A 21607-nucleotide genomic window follows, 5' to 3' on the forward strand; every position below is an offset into this window, starting at 1 on the left:
GGTGTGGTGGAGTGTGCCACCACACCGCACCACACGTGGCTCTCGATTGTGACTAGTATCGTTTCCAACCAATCTGCTTGCACGGTTGCCTTTCGATGCGAACATACATTCTCGAATACGGGAGTTCCAGCAATTTTTTTTTCATATGGAAGTGTTATGGAATAAAGCGCTCGAATAAATGTATATTATCACATACTTTGGGAACCAATACCTTCAGTCTAGTGCCATACTGACATACAGAATTTCGTTAATGAGGAAGACACTGTTATAACGCAGCGCTAAAGAGGACTAATTAAAGGTCCTAAATGCTTGTCTTCATACAAAGAAGTAGCCTTTTCACCCCCCCCCCTATCACCAACTCAACGTCTTTGAAACTAAGCAAATGTGTTATAAAATAAATTTTCAAAAGGCTCCATTTGACTTACGCTAATTTATTGCGGGGAATTTCAACAAATTACCGAAGAATAAATCTACAGAAGTCCTGGAGATGTTCTAGCGGGATACGTCTCGCGAGATATGTTACGCCCTCTTTGGCTGTAATTTACTGTTGTAAAGCACCTACGTTGTTAACGCAATGAGAATTATTTTGGGGGAAAATTATGACTGAACTCATCACTCGATGATTGTCAACCTTTAAGGAATGAGCATTCAAGCAATGTAGTGACACGCTGTGTTAGTGAAGGCGCGCTTCTTTCAAACTTATAGTGATTGTTCTGAGACATACATAGCTTCGCCTATATGCGACGTTCAATGTCTTCAGTATCGGTCTTATTTTGTAGGGTACTGCTTGCTGAGAGAGCCAGTGAGCATGACGGCATGAAGCATCACTGTGTGATGACGACGCAGTCACAACGATGAAATGACAAAGAATGGAGGGTGTCAATGTAACGACAAAGCCGCTATGACGACGGTGGTGACAAAACAGAGGAGGCGACTCTAGAATGGTTTACGATGAATGCCGTCACAACGACGGCACAAGGACAGTGGGATACCGGCGAGTGTATGATGATAACCCGAGGACAAAGCTTCAATAAAGAAATCGCCGCGTCCACGTGGGCATAACGACGACGGCATTAAACGGGTGCCTGGCAACAACTGTCCGACGATGACGCAATGAGGACGACGACATGACAACGGCTGCATATTCCCGGTCGAATGACGACTGCGTAATTACTCTAGAATTACGCAGAAAGAATGACGTTGATGGAACAGCGAATGCATTGTGACGGCGACGGCAAGACGATAATGAGATAATTCTGAAGCGATGATGAATGTAAAACGACAGCGTGATGACGTTTGCATGAATATGTAGGTATGACGACGATGAGTTGACGACGACAGCATGACGAGAGTGCGTTGACAAACTTACAATGGCGATGATGGAGCGAGCATGACGGCGCAGGGCCACGGTATCATAACGAATGAATAACGACGTAGGTATGACAACGTCGCAATGACGACAATGGCATGACAACGGTATGAAGACAAGTGGATGACGAAATGTCTTTGGCGACGATGGCGCGGAGACAACTTCATCATGAAGATTCTATGATGGTAACGGTGTGACGACGACACGATGACGCGTCAGATGATGAAGCTGCTGTGATGACTATAGAGCGACGGAGACGGCATCGGGATGATGGTATGAAAATGATTGCCTGAGAGCTGTATGAGAACAATGGCAGCCAGCACTATATGACGACGACGGCGTGACAACGATTACACGATAGTGACGTCCTCACGAAGACGAAACCACGATGATGGCATGACAACGGTGACATAATAATGGTTTAATCATGGCAGCATGATTTCGCTAGAACGACGGCGACGGTATCACGTTTATGGAACAATGAAGGCAATATGACGACGAGGCGTAACGACCATTCGATTATCTCCTTGAAGTCGTCCCAACTGTAGAAGGACAGCCGGACAATGACGACATTTATCTATTGGTGTGACAAATGTGTGACGATGATGGCGGGACGGTGACGACGACAATGGGATGAAGAAGATAAAATGACGTTTATGGAACGAGCTCGACGACGTCACGCCGAAGGTATGACAACGAATGTGTAACGACTATTCTATGAAGACGCAATGCCGACGATCACATAATAGTATCAGGACAGTAGTACGACAATGAGTAGGTGACAATAGCAGCATCATGAATACCTTATGACGAGGCAGCGTGACGATGACGGTATGAAGAGTCGGGTGAACGAAGCTGGATTGACTATGAAAGAACAACCACGATGGCATCACGGCGATGGTATATGGCAACGAATGTCTAACCACTGTATGACTACAAAGGCATAACGACGACGGCGTGACAAGAATAAGATGACAAACCTGGAATAATTACAATAGAACGGCGACGACGTTACCTCTCATCACCATCATCATAATCAGCCTGGTTACGCCCAGTGCAGGGCAAAGGCCTCCCCCATACTTTTCCAACTACACCGGCCATGTACTAATTGTGGCAATGTTGTCCCTGCAAACTTCCTAATCTCATCCGCCCACCTAACTTTCCTGAAAGAGAGGTGCCAATCAATTGCGAGAAGTGTAATGGCATCATTACTCTGGATCACATGCTTTGGCAGGGTCCTGTGACTTTCTCAGACAGCGACAAGGAGAGAGACTGGTGGCAGCGAGTCCTACACAGTGGAGGTTTTCGATCAAGTACAGGCCGTCCAGAAAGTGCACGATATGGCGGTAAGGTTAAACATTACTGTCCTGACGTGGGAGCCGCCTGCGTCAACCTAAGGGCTGATCTTCAGGACATTAATAAAGTTCATCATACCATACCTTACCTAACTTTCTGCCGCCCCCTGCTACGCTTCGCTTCCCTGGAATCCAGTCCGTCATCCTTAATGGCCATCGGCTATCTTCCCTTCTCATTATACGCTCTGCCCATGCCCATTTCTTTTTCGTGATTTCCACTAAGATGTCATTACCTTGCGCTTGTTCCCCTACCCAATCTGCTATTTTCTTATCCCTTAACGTTACACCAGTCATTCTACTTTCCATAACTAGGTTGCGTCGTCCTCAATTTAAGTAGAAACCTCTTTGTAAGCGTACATGTTTCTCCTCCGTACGTGAGTACTGGTAAGACACAGCTGTTATACACTTTTCTCTTGAGGGATAATGGCAACCTGCTATTGATGATCTAAGAATGCCTGCAGAACGGACCTCAGCCCATTCTCACTCTTCTGATAATTTCAGTCTCATGATCCGGATCCGCGGTTACTGCCTGTCCTAAGTAGATGCATTACCTTACCACTTCCAGTGTCCCACTACCTATCGTAAATTGCTGCTCCCTTCCGAGACTGGTAAACATTACTTTAGTTTTCTGCAGAAGAATATTTAGACCCACCGTTCTGCTTTGCCTCTCCAGATCAGTGAGCATGCATTCCAATTAGTCTCTAGAGTTACTAAGAGAGGCAATATCATGAGCGAATCGCAAGTTGCTAAGGTATTCTCCATTACCTCTTATCCCCAATTCTTCCCAATCCAGGTCTCTGAATAGCTCCTGTGAGCACGTTGTGAATAGTATTGGAGAGATCGTATCTCCCTGCCTGACGACTTTCTTTATTGGGATTTTGTTGCTTTCTTAATCAAGGGATACGGGGACTGCGGAGCCGCTATAGATATCTATCAGTAATTTTACATACGGCTTGTCTACACCCTGATTCCGTAATGCCTCCATGACTGCTGAAGTTGCCTTGCCTATTCTTGCCAATTACTAGTTTCTTCTTCGCTACTTTAGGCTTCCTCCGTTCATGACAGCATGTTCGATTCTATTCATATTATACTTCCTTATGTCAGCTGCCTTACCCTTGCTGAAATACTTCGAAAGTTCTACCAGTTGTATTCTGGCAGTAGGGTTAGAGGCTTTTGTACATTGCCGTTTCTTGATCAGATCTTTCGTCTCCTGCTTTAGCTTACTGCCATCCTGTCTAACGGAGTTACCACCGACACCTACTGCACACTCCTTAATGATGCACATAAAATTGTCGTTCATATCTCCAATACTAAGGTCTCCTTCCTGAGTTAAAGCCGAATATCTGTTGTGTAGCTTGATCCGGAATTCCTCTATTTTCCCTCTTACCGCTACCTCATTGATCGGTTTCTTACGTACCAGTTTCTTCCGTTCCCTCCTCAAGTCTAGGCTAATTCGACTTCTTACCATATTATGGTCACTGCAGCTCACCTTGATGAACACATCCACATCCTGTATGATGCCACGGTTAGCGCAGAGTCTAGTCTATTGCATTTCTAGTCTCGCCATTCGGGCTCCTCCACGTCCACTTTTGGCTTTTGCGCTTGCGGAAGAAGGCATTTATTATCCGCATATTATTTTGTTCTGCAAACTCTACTAATAGCTCTCCCCTGCTATTTCTAGAGCATATGTCATATTCCCCACTGACTTGTCTCCAGCCTGCTTCTTGCCTAGCCTGGCATTGAAGTCGCCCATAAGTATAGTGCTTTTTGTTTTAACTTTTCCCATCGCTGATTCCACGTCTTCATAGAAGCTTTCGACTTCCTGGTCATCATGACTGGATGTAGGAGCGTAGACCTGTGCGTCCTTCACTTTGTACCTCATATTACGTTTCACAACAAAACCTGCCACCCTCTCGTTAATGCTATAGAATTCCTGTATGTTACAAGCTATATCCTTATTAATCAGGAATCCGACTCCTAGTTTTCGTGTCTCCGCTAAGCCTCGGTAGCACAGGACGTGCCAGGTTTTTAGCACTGTATATGCTTCTTTTGTCCTCCGAACTTCACTGAGCCCGATTATATCTCATTTACTGCCCTCTAATTCCTCCACTAGCACTGCTAGAGTCGCCTCACTAGATAACGTTCAGCTTTGCCCGGTTCAGATTCGAATAGCGGCCTGTCCGGAACCAGGGCTTCTTAGCACCCTCTGTTACGTTGCAGGTGACCGCAGCCGTGGTCAGTTGCTTCGCAGTTGCTGGGGACTGAGGGCTGGAGTTTGACTGTTGTATTCATATAGGAGGTTCTGGCCAAGTACTGCACCAGAGTGGCCAATCCTGCTCTGTTGAGGGAGTGCGTTACTGGTTCTGGTCACCGGGATCAGGCCGCACTGTTGGCCACTTCATGTAATTTTATGTACAGGCGGATTTTTTTGTATTAATCCGGTGGAAAATTCCACGGCACCTGGATTCGAACCACGGTCCTCTTGCACGGGAGGCGGATGCTCTACCTCTACGCCAGTGCGAGCATATAAATAGTGACTGAAATTGGTGTGGAAGTAATTGTGTGGTGAGTAAATTGTGTGGTCGCCGTAAAAAATTGAATGGATGGATGGATGGATGGATGGATGGATGGATGAATTTAGAAGTCATGAAATAGGCCAACGATGCTTATCGCATTAACACCCATTTTCCGTCTCCTGTCTCTAAGCCCCTTCACGAGAGTTATTGGGTAACTGCGTCTGGGCTCGAATAGACTACTTTGACCACTGGGTAGGATAAATATGCATGCATCACAGGGTATCCGCCACTGGTATGTGCCCTATCCCACGTAATGTGTTTACGCCACACTCTTTAGAAAGGATCACTTAAGATTTCTCCGTTGCTGAGCGGCTTCCAACCCGCGTCATGCGGTTTTCTCGTGTGCAGCAACCCATCGCTTTAGCGTGCCGCACCACGAATGTGCGCGCGCCGCAAGGGAAGCATTCTCACCGTTCTCAAACACCGGCGCGCCACACATCTCGGAGGCCATGCGAGAACCTTTTGGGTATGACAAGCTTTGAGGCGGCTAGTTGGCGTTCTATGTGATTGTGAATTATAGCGCACATTCAGACAAGGACAGGAAGCGAAGACGACGAACGCTGGTCACACCCATAAGTGACCCAAACTGTCCAGAGGGAAGCACAAGAAAGGACCACGGCTGCAGTTCACCGCTCATAAATCATGCGTTTCGAAGGAAGCATAAGGTGTCGCTACATTGCTTCTATGCTGATTGCGTTAACGTGAACATTCGTTACGAGAGGATTTCTGCAGGAAGAAAATCTTGTTTTATTATCGTTCAGTTTGGGTTGCAAAGGTGAAGGAAATCGTGCGCAAGATGACCCAGTACCTGGAATAAATTAGGAAGGACACTAAAACTTGCTAATTACCGGAGGGGAGCTGCAGTATGCTGGAGTTAAGGTTAGCACTGGAAGAAAGCAAGCATAATTATTCGTATTGTGCAACCATTACCTTGTCCTGAATGAGTGATAAAGACTAAAGACTTCCCAATGAGCCTCCTGACTATCAACACTTTGCTGTCTCTCAGGCTCTGTAATTTGAGCAATGTTAAAACAGACTCAATTGATATACTGAAATTAGTTACAATAAGACCTCCTTTTCCGACAATAAACACTTGTGTCACAATACACTGGCCTTTCAATATGAAAGCAATTAATTTTTTTACAGTTATAAGGCTACAAAAAGATGCAGAAAAAGATGAGTCTCAAGACAAAAACAAGAATCACATAGACTAGCTAAAGTTATGGTGAATCTTAACTCTCGTTAATGTGTTTTTGTTTGTCAGCGCCACCTCTGTTTGTAAACGTTTTGTTTGCATAATCAGAAACCCATTTCTTGCGGTTATAGTTTACATAGCTGGCTGTGAAATGACCTTGCAAAAATAACACTGTAAAGCTTATGACATGACTGTTTTATAGTCTGGTATATCTATGAGAAGACTACGTGTAAAAAAGTTATTACGACATTAATCTCCCATATTCTACTTATAGTGCTAGTTTTAGTTCATACTGCCCAGAAAAATGTCTCCTCCATGTGACAGCCAAAAATCATTTCACAATGATGGTACATGTCTAGCTTCTAAGTGCTCACGTCAGGCTCGTCTTCGTTAACAATTCCTAAATAAAAATAACCAATTGCCGCAGAATACGTAATGCTTCAAATTGTTAGAAACTTCACTCTGGAAAATCAGCTAATGATCTGTATTCTTGCCTGAACTAAAAAAGCAACTATCTGGGCTCGACCTCATAGCTTAAGATAACGCAGGTCTTCAAGCATTACTCAAGCGAAAAATGGTCACTTAAATTGCTAAATGGAAGAAAAGTAGCGTGCTGACCTTAGAAATCCCTGCTCTGTGTCTAAATTGCTCAATGGCTTTAGTGGTATGTCTAGATGTGCCGAATCGTAGAGTATCTTGCCGATGATGACAAACGGTGCCGCAAAGAGCACGATGCCTTGCACGCAGTCGGCCCACACGACACCCCGAAGTCCGCCCTGCAATAGACACGCGTTGAATAGATGCTTAAAACTTCGGGTAGCCTGCGGTTTTTCTGCAGCGTTCCACGCTGTGAGGAGAGGGCTCGAGTCGATTGATAGGCATCAAAATTCTGGCACTTTTGCTCGAAGCTGAATTATTGAAAGTGATACCACAGTTGAGCTTTGTAGTGATGGCGTCACCGATTGCTGCCGTAACGAGGGGTGCCGCTAGTCGCGTTGCAGGCGCCCCACCTGGATGGTGCACGGCCTCAGACAGCAGCCGAACTGTGGGCGTTTGTCAGCGTCCAATGAGGACTTAGGGTAAATATAACTGGACTTCCGCTCAGGCCAGTATGTGCAAACAGGTGTTAGGAAGCAACACAATCGAAAGTACGCATAATGCTCGTACCAGCAAGTGGACGCTAGAAAGCTTCACTGGCTCCAGCAGAGATGATCGAGCACGTCATGACGGTTCGTCATGATCTTCTCACTGCACGTTTCTGGAGTGCTCCTAAACATACAGGAGTAAGCCGCGCATGCGCGATCATTGCAGGACAGTTCGACAACGCCCATGGTTGCGGCTGCGCAAATCCACCTGGACCATTCGTTTATTTAATTGATATCGCAATAACCCCGATTATGCAAAGTAAGAACGGTGCAAAAGTGTTTACAAAGTAGCATTGCATATCTGGAGCCAGGGTGAGATAGTGCTGTTTTGGCAAATATTCATCCACCTGATATACCTACCATGTGGGCACAGCATGGCGTAAAGTTTGCCGACGTATATAGTAATGTACTCTTGAACATACGACCGAGTCTGTCAGGTCATAATAAACTCTTCCAGTCAGTCCACACACAAGGATTAGGTTACAAAAGGTCAGCACAACAGGCTATATAGCGATGTTCACAAGGTCTTCACATTGATATAAATTCACGTTCTGTGGATCAAACCAAAGGAGTTACCTACATTATGTTGGAATTAGCACCAATGAACAGGGTGCCTGGCTACAATGCCAAAAGCCTTAAAATATGACAGATCATCCTGCAAGTAAAAGACCAATCTCATGCTTTTCAGACTCTTTAAATAGTGCCAGTAATTTTTTGTTCTAGGCATTCAGTTAGTTATTATCGTGGATATAGCTAACATTGTAATAGCTGATTCTATTTTTATGGTTTGACAGGTGCCGATAAGATATTTGTAAAGATTCGTAAGACACGTGAAATAAGTGCTTGCTAACACGATAAAAAGTGCGCGTTGTATTTTTTTTTTTCATGAACAGAGAAATTTTATAGAGTATGTAAAATAATGTGGATGCGCGCCTGTGTTAATGGAACAGCAGCGCCATCATGCAGTCTCAGTGGTAAAGCAAGCACTTCATTGTTACAGCGCAGAGTGGCGACGATAGCAGAACAGGCATTCTTCTCGAAGGTACCAGCAATTCTCGGTTAATATTGCGTACCGGCATCAAGATGACGCGCTGCTTCTGGAGGCGAGCCTTTGATGAACTGTCTGATTTTCTACTGAGATGGTTTGAAGGCACTGCAATCTTGTCAGTGCGAGTGGATGGTCACATGGCTTGCTCTCTCTCTCTCTCTCATATATATATATATATATATATATATATATATATAGTTCGTTCTCTTTTGCCTTACAAGCGAACACTTGATGTACAAGTTGTTCGGAACGCCGCGTTGTGACGTTGCTTACGTTCATCTACAATGTCCAACTTGACTTCTTGGCAATTGGAACAAAATGAAAAAGTCAACATGCGTTTGTAATTAAGTGATTCGATTCTATGGCGAAAAAAAAACACTGTCAGTTTTTGCACCGAGATTCCGAAAAATCGATCACTTGGTTTTCTTCGAGTAGAACGATCTGCCTTCTTTTAAAGCTTCGCGCATGATACACGGTACAGACTGTATATAAAAAAAAACCACAAATTCTCTGACTTTGACATATTCAACACGAGACTTGACAAAAGAAACAGCACGAAGCGGTGATGACTGATGGGGTATTTAAACGAATGCCAGGCTTATATAGATCGGACACAAGTGTGCATCCGAAAAGCAGCGTAAAAACGAATAAAAAATGCCGAGCGACCTTAAACAGTGGTGCAACACAATACTAAGGTAAAGGCTGACACACTACCAAGACACCGAACACGCGCGTATCAGATGGAAACAAAAGTTCTTTATGAGAAACCGCGACAGAAGGCGAGCTAACGCAATCACCATCCTTAAACCGTCGCATGGCCACTGCGTCTGCGATCTTTCTTTCCAGCTAACCATTTTTACTGCCGATAATCTCAGTCTTTCAAAACAAAGAAGAGTGGCCAAAGCAACTAAGGCAATGGATTGCCAAGTTAGAGCCTTCAGCAGCGCCCGGGGAACGTTCACGTTCACGCAAGCGAATATTAATGCACCTACCGGTTTGTCCAGTAGAGTATCAGCCGCACTTTAGTGAAATTTTATATATGACACGTGGCGTGCAAGGCACATGCAAATATTTATGCTTCGTTTCACAGGAGGCCGAGCCCGTGGTTGCCCGTTTTCTTTCTGTGAAACCGCAACTCACGGCGAGCTCTTTTGTTTCGTTCCATGTGGTAAACACCCGTTCTGTGCCTCAGTAGTATGTGAGCGTTTATCTTAGTATTTGTATCGCACCCCTGTTTAAGGTCGCTCTGGGTTGTTTATAGGTTTTTTACGTTGCTTTTCGTATGCAGACGTGTGCCTGATCTATATAAGATTCGCGTTTCTTTCAATAAACCACCAGTTGTCAGTACTGCTTCCTGTTCTCTCTCTCTTCAAGTCCCGTGTTTTGCTTGCGGTAAGTGCTCAAAATCATGAATCGCCAACTGGCCTACACCCGCACTCTGCTATGCTTTGTTACGAATACACGAAAGTGAACTTCTGAAGCACCTAAGTTAGCCAGTGCGAAGGAAATACCGGCGGTTTGGTGCTCTAACATTCCTTTGTTTCGGTGGACTGGCTCCAAGGCATACGCACAAAATATGAAACAAAAGGCACTAAATAATGCCTGCACCCCTGTTTTATGTCGGTACTGTGGCAAACAGTTCGTACACTTGATTGTTATCCAACGGGTAAAGCCCTAGAGGACAAAGGGGCTTAAGTTTGCTCTCTCTAAGCATACTGTTCATAATGCATTTAGTAGCTGGACACAGGCGAAAGAGAGGACGTCTGCCCGGAGTAGGCGAAGGTGATGGGCAGTTGGGACACGTTTTAGGCTTGTCACCTGCAGATTCCCAGAAGCAGGTGGCACCGCGTGTTAGAGCCGTCCTAGAACGATGCCTCTAAAGATAAACTTCCTCCCTCCGAGCAAAATTTCAGTGAAGGAAGCACACACACAGGGGTTTAAGTGCACTTGTGCCCCGTGGTGACGATGGACGGCAGGGATACAGGTGATACATGAAGCCATCGAATGTCTCAGTGTGTTTCCAAAGTCACAGAAATTATCTGCAACTGGCCTACATCCACACTCTGCTATATGCAGAGACTCACTGGGCGCATTGAAGGAAATACAGAACTAGAAAATACGGAAAGTTACAATGGCCTACGAAATCTGCTCTAGCACATCTGAAACATTAGCGAACACTTACCAACGCCGTGTAGCTTGTTCCAAGGAGGCCGATTGCCACGTCGCACACGAACAAAGGGATATCCAGCACTTGAGCGAAAGAAAATAATATGAGAGAAATATTCAGCATTCCGTCCTTTTCGCGAATTATTTCCAAATTTTACAAAACGCGAGCCCGTATGATAGCAGTAGTTTACGCACTGCCATAATTATTTTTTTCCAGACCGACATTTCTTTTCCACACTCGGTAGCTTTGCCCGAGCATACTTCTTCGTGCCTGTGGACTTTATAAGCAAAATACTAATCAAAGATTTTTTATGATGACGTTTCAAGAAAAGGCGCCGCTAGTTTTATAATAGCTAAGTAGCTTCATTTGGCGGTTCTCTGTATTTCTGTTTCGTCTTTTTTGGCTTCATTTCATATGAATGTGCAAGCATGCCAGCTATAACAGCACTTCACATGTTCACTCCGAGACACTGTTTAGGCATTTAGGGGCTTCTCTGTTCGTCGGAAGGAACGAGGCGGGGCTGGTGCTGACGTAAGCTGCGTCGCCTTCTTCATTCGTCGAGAGCGAAATCCAAGCTGCATACCACCGGCCTCCACGGCAAAGGGCAAGCAGTTCAGTGGAATTTTGAGGGCCGTCGGTGGATTCGTCGTGGTGCCCTGTGCCCCGGACTGCTCACTTCGACCCACGGAAAGGGTTCGGCAATTTTGTGGAACAGTGAAGGTCGTCAGTGGAAGTTTGAAGCTCAGCGCAAAGGTAACCACTTCAGAAGAACACGGAGGTGGGGGGGGGGGGCAGGGTCGGCAGCGCACGTCGCTTCTGTAATAGGCACGCAGTGTGGCACAACAGCACCGCTACGGCCACACAATGCATAAATAATTTGAGCTGTCCTAGTTGAGCGAGGTCGTTGATTGATTGAAGGGATAAGCTTTGCCGCTTATTCCGTTGGTGGTCTTCCCTGCTGGTTGGCCCTGAAAAGGTCTACTGGAACAACAGACTTTCCACAACACCAGACTACTCCAGCCAAAGCAAGCGCCCCCCGAATGATCTGCAAACCGCCAGACCAAAATCATTGAACAAAGTCTTTGTGAGATCTGGCTAGGCTAAACAAAATAAAATAAAATGTAAAGATTTTCGTACAACACGAGACACGTATCTTAGAGGAAATTCGAGATATGGACTTTTCCTTAATTGGCAACGCGTGACAGTCAGCTCCTGACTGGAAGCTTACCATCATCATTGAAAAGAAAGGTGTCCAATCAGTGCATTTTACCGGCGCTGACATATTGGGCAGAGAGTTGGAGACTGAAAAACAAGCTTGAGAACAAGTTAAGCACCGCGCAAAGGTCGATGGAACGAAAAATGCAAGGCATAACGTTAAGAGGCAAAAAGAGAGCGGTTTCGATCACACAGCAAACGGCTATAGCTGATATTCTAATTGACATTAATCGAAAAAATGGAGCTGGGAAGGTCATGTAACGCGCAGGTTAGGTAACCGTTGGACAATTAGGGTTACAGAATGGGTACCAAAAGAAGGGAAGCGCAGTCGAGGACAGCAGAAGACTGTGTGGGGCGATCAAATTAGGAAATTCGCGAGCGCTAGTTGGAATCGGTTGGCCCAAGACAGGGGTAATTGGAGATCGCAGCTAGGGGCCTTCGTCCTGCAGTGGACATAAAATACGCAGATGGTGGTGTTGATGATGATGACAGTGTTATTTAAAGCGGAATTGTTTCGTAAGCAATTCTCGACTGTAATGCTGGCAGGTTGGTAAATACCAAGGTTGCCGAAGATGACGTAATTTTGCCTCCGAAATCCATGTCGCAAAGACTGAGTGCTGCTAATCTGCGTGCTTGGGCGCCACTTTGCCGAAGTACGAAATGGCATCCGACAACTATAAAAACCAACCGAAATAGCCCTTCGCTTATTGCTGTGTAAGTGCACTCGACAAAACGAATACCACATATTTAAAGCCCAGAAGCTGTCTACAAAACTAAAGAACAAGTGCTCAAACTCACGCGAACCGCATAAAAGCAAAGGCGAATCAAAATTCTGCGCGGACATTTACTACTAATGCGTATTATACATAGATCAAGAAACAATTAAAATTAAGCATTTAGGCTCCTCCTTGCCTATATACGCGTAAATACAACAAACAAATGGAAACACTGACGCTTTCTTTACTCAAGTATTCCGCAATTAGGTTTTAGTAGAAAATTAACAACAAAAAAACAAAATTATCGCCCCTTCCAGTCCGTGAAGATGGTCGAAATGCGAAGCTGTGTTAGTTCAATCTAATCTTACACCATGCGAGTCAAACTTCTCAAGCAGGAGTACGCACTACTCGTAGTCTAGAAGAACTTCTTCCTGGGCTAGTTGATGCATTGTTTTGAAGATGCAAGTTGCCCATTAAAAAATGACAACCACAGCAAGAGGCGACGGAGAAAAAGAGAGAGCAAATTGCTCTTTTTCTTTCTCCAAATTGCGCTCTTTCCGTCTCCGTCGCCTTTCCTGTGGTTGCCATTTTTCAATGCGCAACTTGGTTCTTCAAAGCGACACTCGTAGTCTTCCCATGGTTGTGGCTAGTATGGAATGTGCAGAACGACTAATCAAAATCTGCGTATCTTGGGCGCAATACCCACCACTGGAGATGCGGGTGCTGCAGCCGCTTTGACGATTGGTTGGATTGGTTTAGCGATTAACGAGCCTGCCGGCAATTCTTGCTGGCGCAAGAAGTGCGGGCAGCCATGCGCTCCTAGTATCACGTTTCAACCGCTTAGTCGTGTTAGTTGGCTGGAAACCACCCAGCATAACATTTGTTTCTTTCGTGGCAGGGTGGAATCGATCGTCGATAAATTCGATGCCGATCTGGCTCGATCGCCCACATGCACCATGTGACAAACGTATAAGATTCGCCTATAAGATATCAATCTAACAGAAATGGTTCTTGAAGGGAAGGAGAAAAGGCTAGCGCTATTTTCTGCAACCCATGCAAGAGCATGGCTGAGCACCAGCAGGGTGGAGGGGATGGGGTTAAAAGAGAGAGAGAGGGTAGGAGGGAGAAAGGTAGGGGGTCGTAGAGATGGAAGCGAAGTAGTGGCCGATCAGGAAGCCCGAGGTGGCGGGATGGCCGTTAGGCCATCCGTCTTTGTAGAAATGTCCTATAGTCTCGCCGAGAGCCCCGACGAGTCGAGGTACTCGACGACACTTAGGAAGGCTGGTAGCTGATTACGACAGGGGAAGAGGATATCTTCCTCTCGTGAACATGGGAGCCCCAGGCGGTGGTACTCTTGCAGAAGTCGACCGCGGTGCTGCAGGTGAGCAGCGCAGGCCAGCAGGAGGTGTTCCAGAGTTTCTGGTTCACCACAGGAGGCACAGGCTAGCGAGGTGGCTTTCCCAAGGCGGTGCCGGCGGGCTGCCGTCCAGTAGCAGCCAACTCGCAGTCGGAGCAGCAACGAGGCATCCCTTCGTGGAAGGCCGTGCTGTGGAAGAGGCCCTGGAGGCCGGCCCAGGGATACCCGTTTGTCCGGGTGGCAGGCGATGATGTGCCGGCGCAGCCTGTGCCTCAAGAAGTCTGCGGCCGTTACAGCAGGGCTGAGGGGGACGCTTGAGTGGTGGGCACTTTTTGCCAGAGTGTCCGCCTCTTCATTGCCCGGGATCCCCACGTGTGCCGGTAGCCAATGCAAAGATACTGAGCATCCTGCGTCCTGAAGGGCCGTCAGTATTGAGGAGAGTAGCGCTACCCCAAGGCTAGCCCTGTCAGGGTTCTGCAGGCAGAACATCGCCGCCTTGGAGTCGCAGAAGATGGCTGCCGGGGTCGCTGGTAGCTCCTCTGCAAGTAGGTCCACAGCAAGGTGGAGTCCTGCTAACTCTGCTGCCGAAGAACTTGCGTGCCCCGGGAGACGGCACAGCTCGCTCTTTCGTAGGGCCGGTGCAACGCAGTCTGCTATGGATGAGCCAGTCTCCGGTATCACGGATCCATCGACGAAGATGTGAAGGTGGTCCTCAAGTCTCTCTTGAAGGAGAGAGGCTGCCGTCTGCTGTAGGGCGCATGTTGGGGAACGGTTCTTCGAGACACCTGGCAGCTCCGTAGAGATAGGGATTGGTGGTCGGTGTGGTGGGCGAGGCTGTACAGCGTTTGCAGGCGTGTCCCCTATGACCTCCTTGTAGCGGCCACACAGCCATCCCATGTGTGATGCTGGCCGGGAGCGTAGGTGGGTCAGGAGTGCTTGACCATCTGCGGCATGGTGTAGGCGATCAATGTGTCGTAACCCCTGTTGTAGGAAGAGTATAGACAGGGGCAAGGAACCTGCCTCAGCCAAAGTGGCGGCCACTTGTGAGGTTCGGGGAACGCCAAGACAGAGCCGTATTGCTAACCGATGATGTAGCTCCAGTTTCCGCAGGCGGGGTGGGGGCAGCGCCACAAGAGGGAGGGCATACAGTAGCCGTGAAGTGACTGCAGCTTCAAATAGCTGCAGGGCCCACCTTGTGGTGCAGCCCTGTCCACGGGCAAGGAGCTCTGAGATAGCCTTGCGGACCCGAAGAGCCTGGGCGCACAGGGCCTTGGTACTGCTTGGAACCGTTGTAACGCTGCGCAATATAGTTTCATTGTTGTTCTATGATAACAATCCCGTTTGTCTATCTTGCTGTTTCTGTATCGACATGGAGTGTCGCTTACGCTCTCAGAAAATTATTATTGCTGTCTTGTTGTACGATAGTCGGAACACTGGCGAAGTGTTTTGAAGCGAGCAGTCGCGTATATCACATGGCAGCCACCATTACGCGCCTAAATAACGTAGCGGCTCGTTGCACTGGTGAGCATGAAGTGGCGGCTGCCATTCGGAATTTTAGCGACCGCATTCAGATGGGGGAGGAGTGCTAGAACGCTCCTGTTCCAAGAGTTTTGAGTACGGTGCGGAACCTCAGGCAGCGATAACTAATCTGTAGCCACCCACCACACACTCTTCGGCACACTTGCTAATCTGATTGTAGCTGTGTGGCATAACACCCACGAATTTGCAATATTTTTTGAGAAACAGCAATTCGCAATATTTTGCATCAGAGGGAACAAAATGCACTGGCTCTCCGACATATCGATTGCCTTCCTGACTACCACCACACTATAAGCAGTTTATCCTCTTACATTGACACATTAAGTGTGCATTGGTTATGCTAAGATTTATAAACCTCGGGGACAAGTTTACTTAAAGGTGTTATTGTCTATGTATGTAGATATTTATTTACGTTTTAATAGTTATTAATTATTTACCTATTTATTTTATTGAAGGCGAAATTCGCCAACAGGTAGTCGTCTCGGCGAGGGGGCTTGATTTATTTTTTTCAGTGTATTAAAATATCAGGTGGCGGCTTCTGATTGCGAACGCTTTTGGGATCGCTATTTTGCGTGTATATATTGGACTAAATGAAATCAGGCTTTACTGTAATATGTTCCGTCCTTTCCAAATCGCATATAGAAAGATAGCCCCATCTTCAAACGTTTGCCTGCAACATCAAGTGACTAATAGTAACCGCAAAGTAAAGCGCTTCCGGCGCAGTTGTCGCGGGGAAAGTTATTTTATATTTTATTATAAACCATTCTGTAAAGCTTTAGTGTAAGTTATGGTCCATTTTAATTCTAGCCAGCACTAAACATCAGCTCAAACATTACACTAGGCGATGAAGCACGAATCAACAATATAATGGCGCTAATAAAGCATCCTACCAAATTTACTAAAAGGAAATCTGGCCTTCCGATAGTTCAGATGCCATAGATTTGTCTGATGGTCGTGCATGTTATTTCAGGCGCTCTTGAGGGTTCGCGTGCACAGCTTCATCTGTCGCAATTGGCCTAAAATTCAAAGGAATCTTACATTTCAGAACACAGAACAAAGAAAAAATAAGACTATGAGCATATGCACAAAACATCGTAGCACGACACAAGCAATATTTTGCGAGAAATCTCAATTCGAAAATTGGAAAAGCATTTCAAGCTAGAAGGGCGAGGCTCAGGCAGTATAATTATGCAATAACTATCATTCCCACGCCGGCGGAACCGTCATGCTTTATACCTCTCATAGAAACCAGCGCCCCAGCTCCCTGTTTATAGGAAACTGCGACAACGCTAACCCCCGTCATTATGCTAGCCGGAGCTCCTGCCTTCTACCGCGATCAAAGCGCACATCTGCTACCCGAAGTACCATGCGTGCATCTAGGCAACTTTGCTTTAAGGCATGCTATTTGAAAGTGTCAGTGCTTAATGAGCTTATCGCATCCTCACGATAATGGCTACATAGAACCAAGCTATAGGGCACACGCAGAGATAAATGACCGATTTCACTACGGCACCTGCTTGAGGTTTTGGGCAGCCGATGTGTATCGAGAATCGCAAAGCGATGAAAAACGAGCCATCAAGCGAGCCCTCTGTTGCTGGCGGCTTGGTAATGCCCGGTCTGATGTCACGGCAGCTCTGGGTCTCAAAATACTGGCGCCTCACTATTAATAACTCACTTTAACCATATTGACACTACTACCCTCCCTTCAAGCATCCACAACAGGCCGGTGTAACGTAAAATATGTCGCACTTCTATACTAGCAAAAAACTTACTTGTTGACATTCCAACTGCCGCGCTGTAGATGCTGACTGCGCCCAATATTTGCTGAAAAAAGAAGTAAAAAAATTGAGCACTTCTAAGTTAAGCTGCCTTGGTAAAGATATCGCGCTTTGCGTATTTATACGCTGCGATAAGAGGTCACAACACAGAAGAATATGTTTTCTCAAGAAAAACAACTCGGCGCATATGCTGATTCAAGGTCTCTCAGAAGTCTGTCGTAGTGTTCCGGGAAATCAAGTTTCTCGCGCTTTGTCGCATGTGTGTATCTACACAAGCACGTACACCTGTTGCTGTTCTTTAGCTGCTGCACGATTGAAGAGCGCGTTGCGGAATATCGAGCTCTATCCTTAAATTATATATAGCTAAGAGTAAAAATATAGCTTAGAGTGGAAACGACGCCACTTTCAAGTGTATGACTTCGTACTGGCAGCGCCGACTACATCACGCCTGTGGCTGCGTGTAGTGCTCGTGTCGTGATTAACGGCCTCCTCTACACCATCAAATTCTTGGTGATGAATTCTTGTTCCCATTTACTCATTTAGGACTGGGACTTTTTTCCCGCTAAGAAGATCGTCATCCATGGTTCTCGAGCTGAAGTGGAACTTAAAGCGCTTTGCTACGCTCTGCTTGACATTCGTGAAGCTGAAGATAAAGTATTTGTTGCCGAGGGCATTGCAATTCCACCGCACTCATCTGCCCTTGACACAGTTCCATGCAACATTGTTGCCAATGCAAGCATACTTTTTACTCCATCTACCATTTTCTCGCGGCGCAAATGTTTCCCCATTGTATTTCGCTCTTTGTTAAGTTGATGCCGCCATCAGCAGACTCCTCGTCTCCAGCCAGTTGTAATGTGCCCTCACTTTCCTTCGCGTGGTATGCGTTGGCCGTGTCCAACGGTCCAAGTCACCGCGTCCAAGCGACGACTTCTCCCTATGTACTAAATAGCACCATCGCCGAAATGTTGACTGTTTCCCAACGCGTCCAACTTTTTAAGCCTTCTCGACAAGTTCCGTTCTTCTTCTGACGGGCAGCATGTTCCCTTGGGCTGCACGACAACTCTACGCGGGCAAAAATGGGCCACTGCGACAAAGACCATATCATGTATCCGCGACTAAGCACCGTGTTGTCGACGACAAAGTAGTTGGAATGCTCAAGCGCGGTGTGATTCAGCCTTCGAATAGCCCCTTTGTATCCGCAGTTCATTTTATTAGGAAGAAGGGTGGATCTATTCGATTTCATGTTGAGTACCGTCGCCTTAAGAAAATAACTCGTAAAGATGTTTACCCTCTACCGAGAATTGAGGATGCCCTTGACTTCCTCGAAGACACGCAGTTATTCTCTTCTATCGACTTACGCAGTCGCTATTGGCAAATCGCCATGTTAGCAGAATACCAACCTATAATGGCCTTTGTAATACCAGATAGCCTATATGAATTTCGTATTACGCTTATCGCGCTTTGTAACACTCCCGCAACATATGAACGAACGATGGACAAGGTGGTGCATGTTGTCAAGTTGAAAACTACCGTCAGCTGCTTCGATGATGGCTTTATTTTTTCGTTCGATTTTCCCACACATCTCTGTAGGATAGAGGAAGTGCTACAGTGCATACCTTACACTGGCATTCAGCTGAACCTGAAGAAATGTCACTTTGGCTCAAGTGAGCTCTCCATCCTTGGCCATGTAATATTTAATGACCGTATTCCTCCTGACGACGCCAAGTTCCGTGCAGTTCGTGATTTTCCCAAACCTTCTTCCGCAAAAGAACTTGGCAGACCTCGGTTTGTGTCCTTAATTTCACCACTTCATTTGAAACTTTACATCCATCACCGCTCCCTTGATTGAGCTCCTACGGGGAGATTTCCACAATTATGGCTTGTCGGTCGCCCGCTTGTGACGACGCCTTTCAAGAGTTGCGTCGTCTACTAACCTTTTTGTCAATACTGCGTCATTTCTATTCTACAGCTCCAACTGAATTACTCATTGACGCCAGCGGCGTTTGATTCGGCGCTGTGATCGCACAGCGTAAATCTGCATTTGATGAGTACGCCGCTGCATACGCAAGCCGCACACTCACCAAAGCAGAGATGAATTATGCCGTAGCGGAGATGGAATATGGCCATAATCTTGGCACTTGGCAAATTTCAAGCCCTTTTCCTTGGCTGCCCCTTCGACGTAATTAAAGACCACTGTGCTCTTTGTTGGTTGTCCACGCTGAATGCCTCAGGCCGATTAGCTCGCTGGGCTTTGCGGTTGAAAGATTTCGACGTACGCATTGTCTTCAGGTCTCGCCACCACCACACCGATGCCGACACGTTTTCTCGGTCACCCGCGTCCACCGGCACTGTTGCCTGCCTGCCTGCCTTCGACGAAGTACTTTCGTTCCCAGAAACCTCCGATAGGGCTCCGGAGCAACGAAAGCATGGCTTGATTAGCACTATTATCCGCTTCCTTTCAAGCCATCCGGCTCTTCCTCCACCTTCTTGAGCTTTGCGCTGCTAAGATTCTTAGTTCGAAATGTGGGATGGCCTTCTGCATCGGCGGAATTGCGTCTGGGACGTCCTCAACTGGTCACTGGTCACACCTCGACATTTTCGTGGTAAAATATTTTCTACGTTCCCCACTTATCCGCAGTGTGGAATCGATTGCGTCGCCGATTCGAGGAAGCAGGTACACGTGTTTTTAGTGATGGCGTTTAGGCGTCGGTAATCAACGCAGAATCGCTATGTACCGTCTTTTTTTTACTAATATAACTGGTGCTGCCCAATAGCTAGGTGATTCTTGGATGACTGCTTTGCTTAGCATTTCTTTGACTTTATCGCTAATTATCTTCCGCTCTGCGGGCGACAAACGATAGGGTTATTGTCGAGTCGGTTGGGCAGACCCTGTGGTGATGCGGTTACGAGTTCTAGGCGCAGGGATCGATGGCGGATAGTCGTTCTGCGCGAATTCAAATACTGAGGAATGTTTCGCAAGAAAGACCACCAACGCCTCGCGCTTATGGTGACTGAAGACAAGGCCTTCAAGAAGGATTGAAGAAGACAGTCCTTGAGGAAGACAAGTACACTTGTCGAAACGTTGGTTCCTGCTTTCAGCTTGTTCTCGTTTTGCTGATCGTCTTGAATTCCCCTCTCCCGCATCATCCCATTTTCTATGGTCACGGAGTGATTTAACGACCATGCAAAAGATGTTTGAGTCCACAGAGCAAATGTTACCGGCTCCTCCTGCGGCCGAAAGTTCTGTAAGCACTTCCATGGGTATCGGCGAGTCTACTTGAAATGTGGAACACTTTAAGCCTTGAGGCAGCACCAACGCTTCAGTAGATCAATTCATCACCCACAACCCTGTGCATTCATTCAGCACCGACACTATGCAATGTGGAACCAACACATTTTTCTGTAGGCAATTCACATGTACAGGACCCACTGCAATATCAACAGATTTGCAAGTTGAACAGAGAACAGAAACATGAATCGCAGATAAAGCGGGTACAACTCTATCCTCAGAAACACAAAGCACACTTTCTTGGCTGTGCGAGTCTTCCAAGATCACGGATGTAACACTCTTGCCTACACTGAGTTCGTGCGTTCGGCAGTCTATGTCGGCACCACACAACTGCAAGAAGTCTATCCCTAAAATGTCGTCGTGAGTGGTACGAAGCAGAAGATTATACACAGTGTTAAAAACTCGGCTGCTCAAGGACACGTTCAAATTGCAAACACCAACCGGGTATAATGAGTCACCGCTCACTCCGTAAAAATTAGTGCTCTGGTCCCAATGGATCATAACGTTGCGTCTAAAGAGGTTTTTAAACAGCAGACTCATGACGGTAACAGTTGCGCCCGTGTCGAACAAAGCCATGGTGGAGACACCGTCAATAAGCACATGAACTCTATTCTTCAGCATAAAAGTAGTTTGAGTTGTATCAGTCGGCAGCAATGCGACCTCACCTCTATGGGCCACGCTGACTAGTTTTCCGGCGGGGGTGACGTGAAGCGGCGCCGTGGAGTTGGTGATCGGTATGCTCTGAAGGCTGCTGGTGGTGACGGAGTGCGATCGGAAGGAGGCGAACGGTTGCTCCTTCTTCCTTCTCCAAAGTAGCTTCCTACGCTGGAATTATGTGGCCTGCCTTTTCGGAAGTGG

General features: G+C 46.6%; 1 protein-coding gene across 1 annotated transcript in view; it reads right to left on the reverse strand.

Moving 5' to 3' along the window:
- The window catches only part of LOC142558323 (putative sodium-dependent multivitamin transporter), a 129644-nt gene that overhangs the window by 50508 nt on the left and 57529 nt on the right, over positions 1-21607 (reverse strand). Inside the window, exons 4-6 of the mRNA XM_075670470.1 lie at positions 17455-17506; positions 10871-10938; positions 7114-7271 (exon numbers count right to left, since the gene is read on the reverse strand). Of these exons, the coding sequence (XP_075526585.1) occupies positions 7114-7271; positions 10871-10938; positions 17455-17506 (278 nt within the window). The remainder of the gene's footprint in view (positions 1-7113; positions 7272-10870; positions 10939-17454; positions 17507-21607) is intronic.

The sequence above is a fragment of the Dermacentor variabilis genome, chromosome 9 (assembly GCF_050947875.1).
Source record: "Dermacentor variabilis isolate Ectoservices chromosome 9, ASM5094787v1, whole genome shotgun sequence".
In the NCBI taxonomy this organism is placed as follows: Eukaryota; Metazoa; Arthropoda; class Arachnida; order Ixodida; family Ixodidae; genus Dermacentor; species Dermacentor variabilis.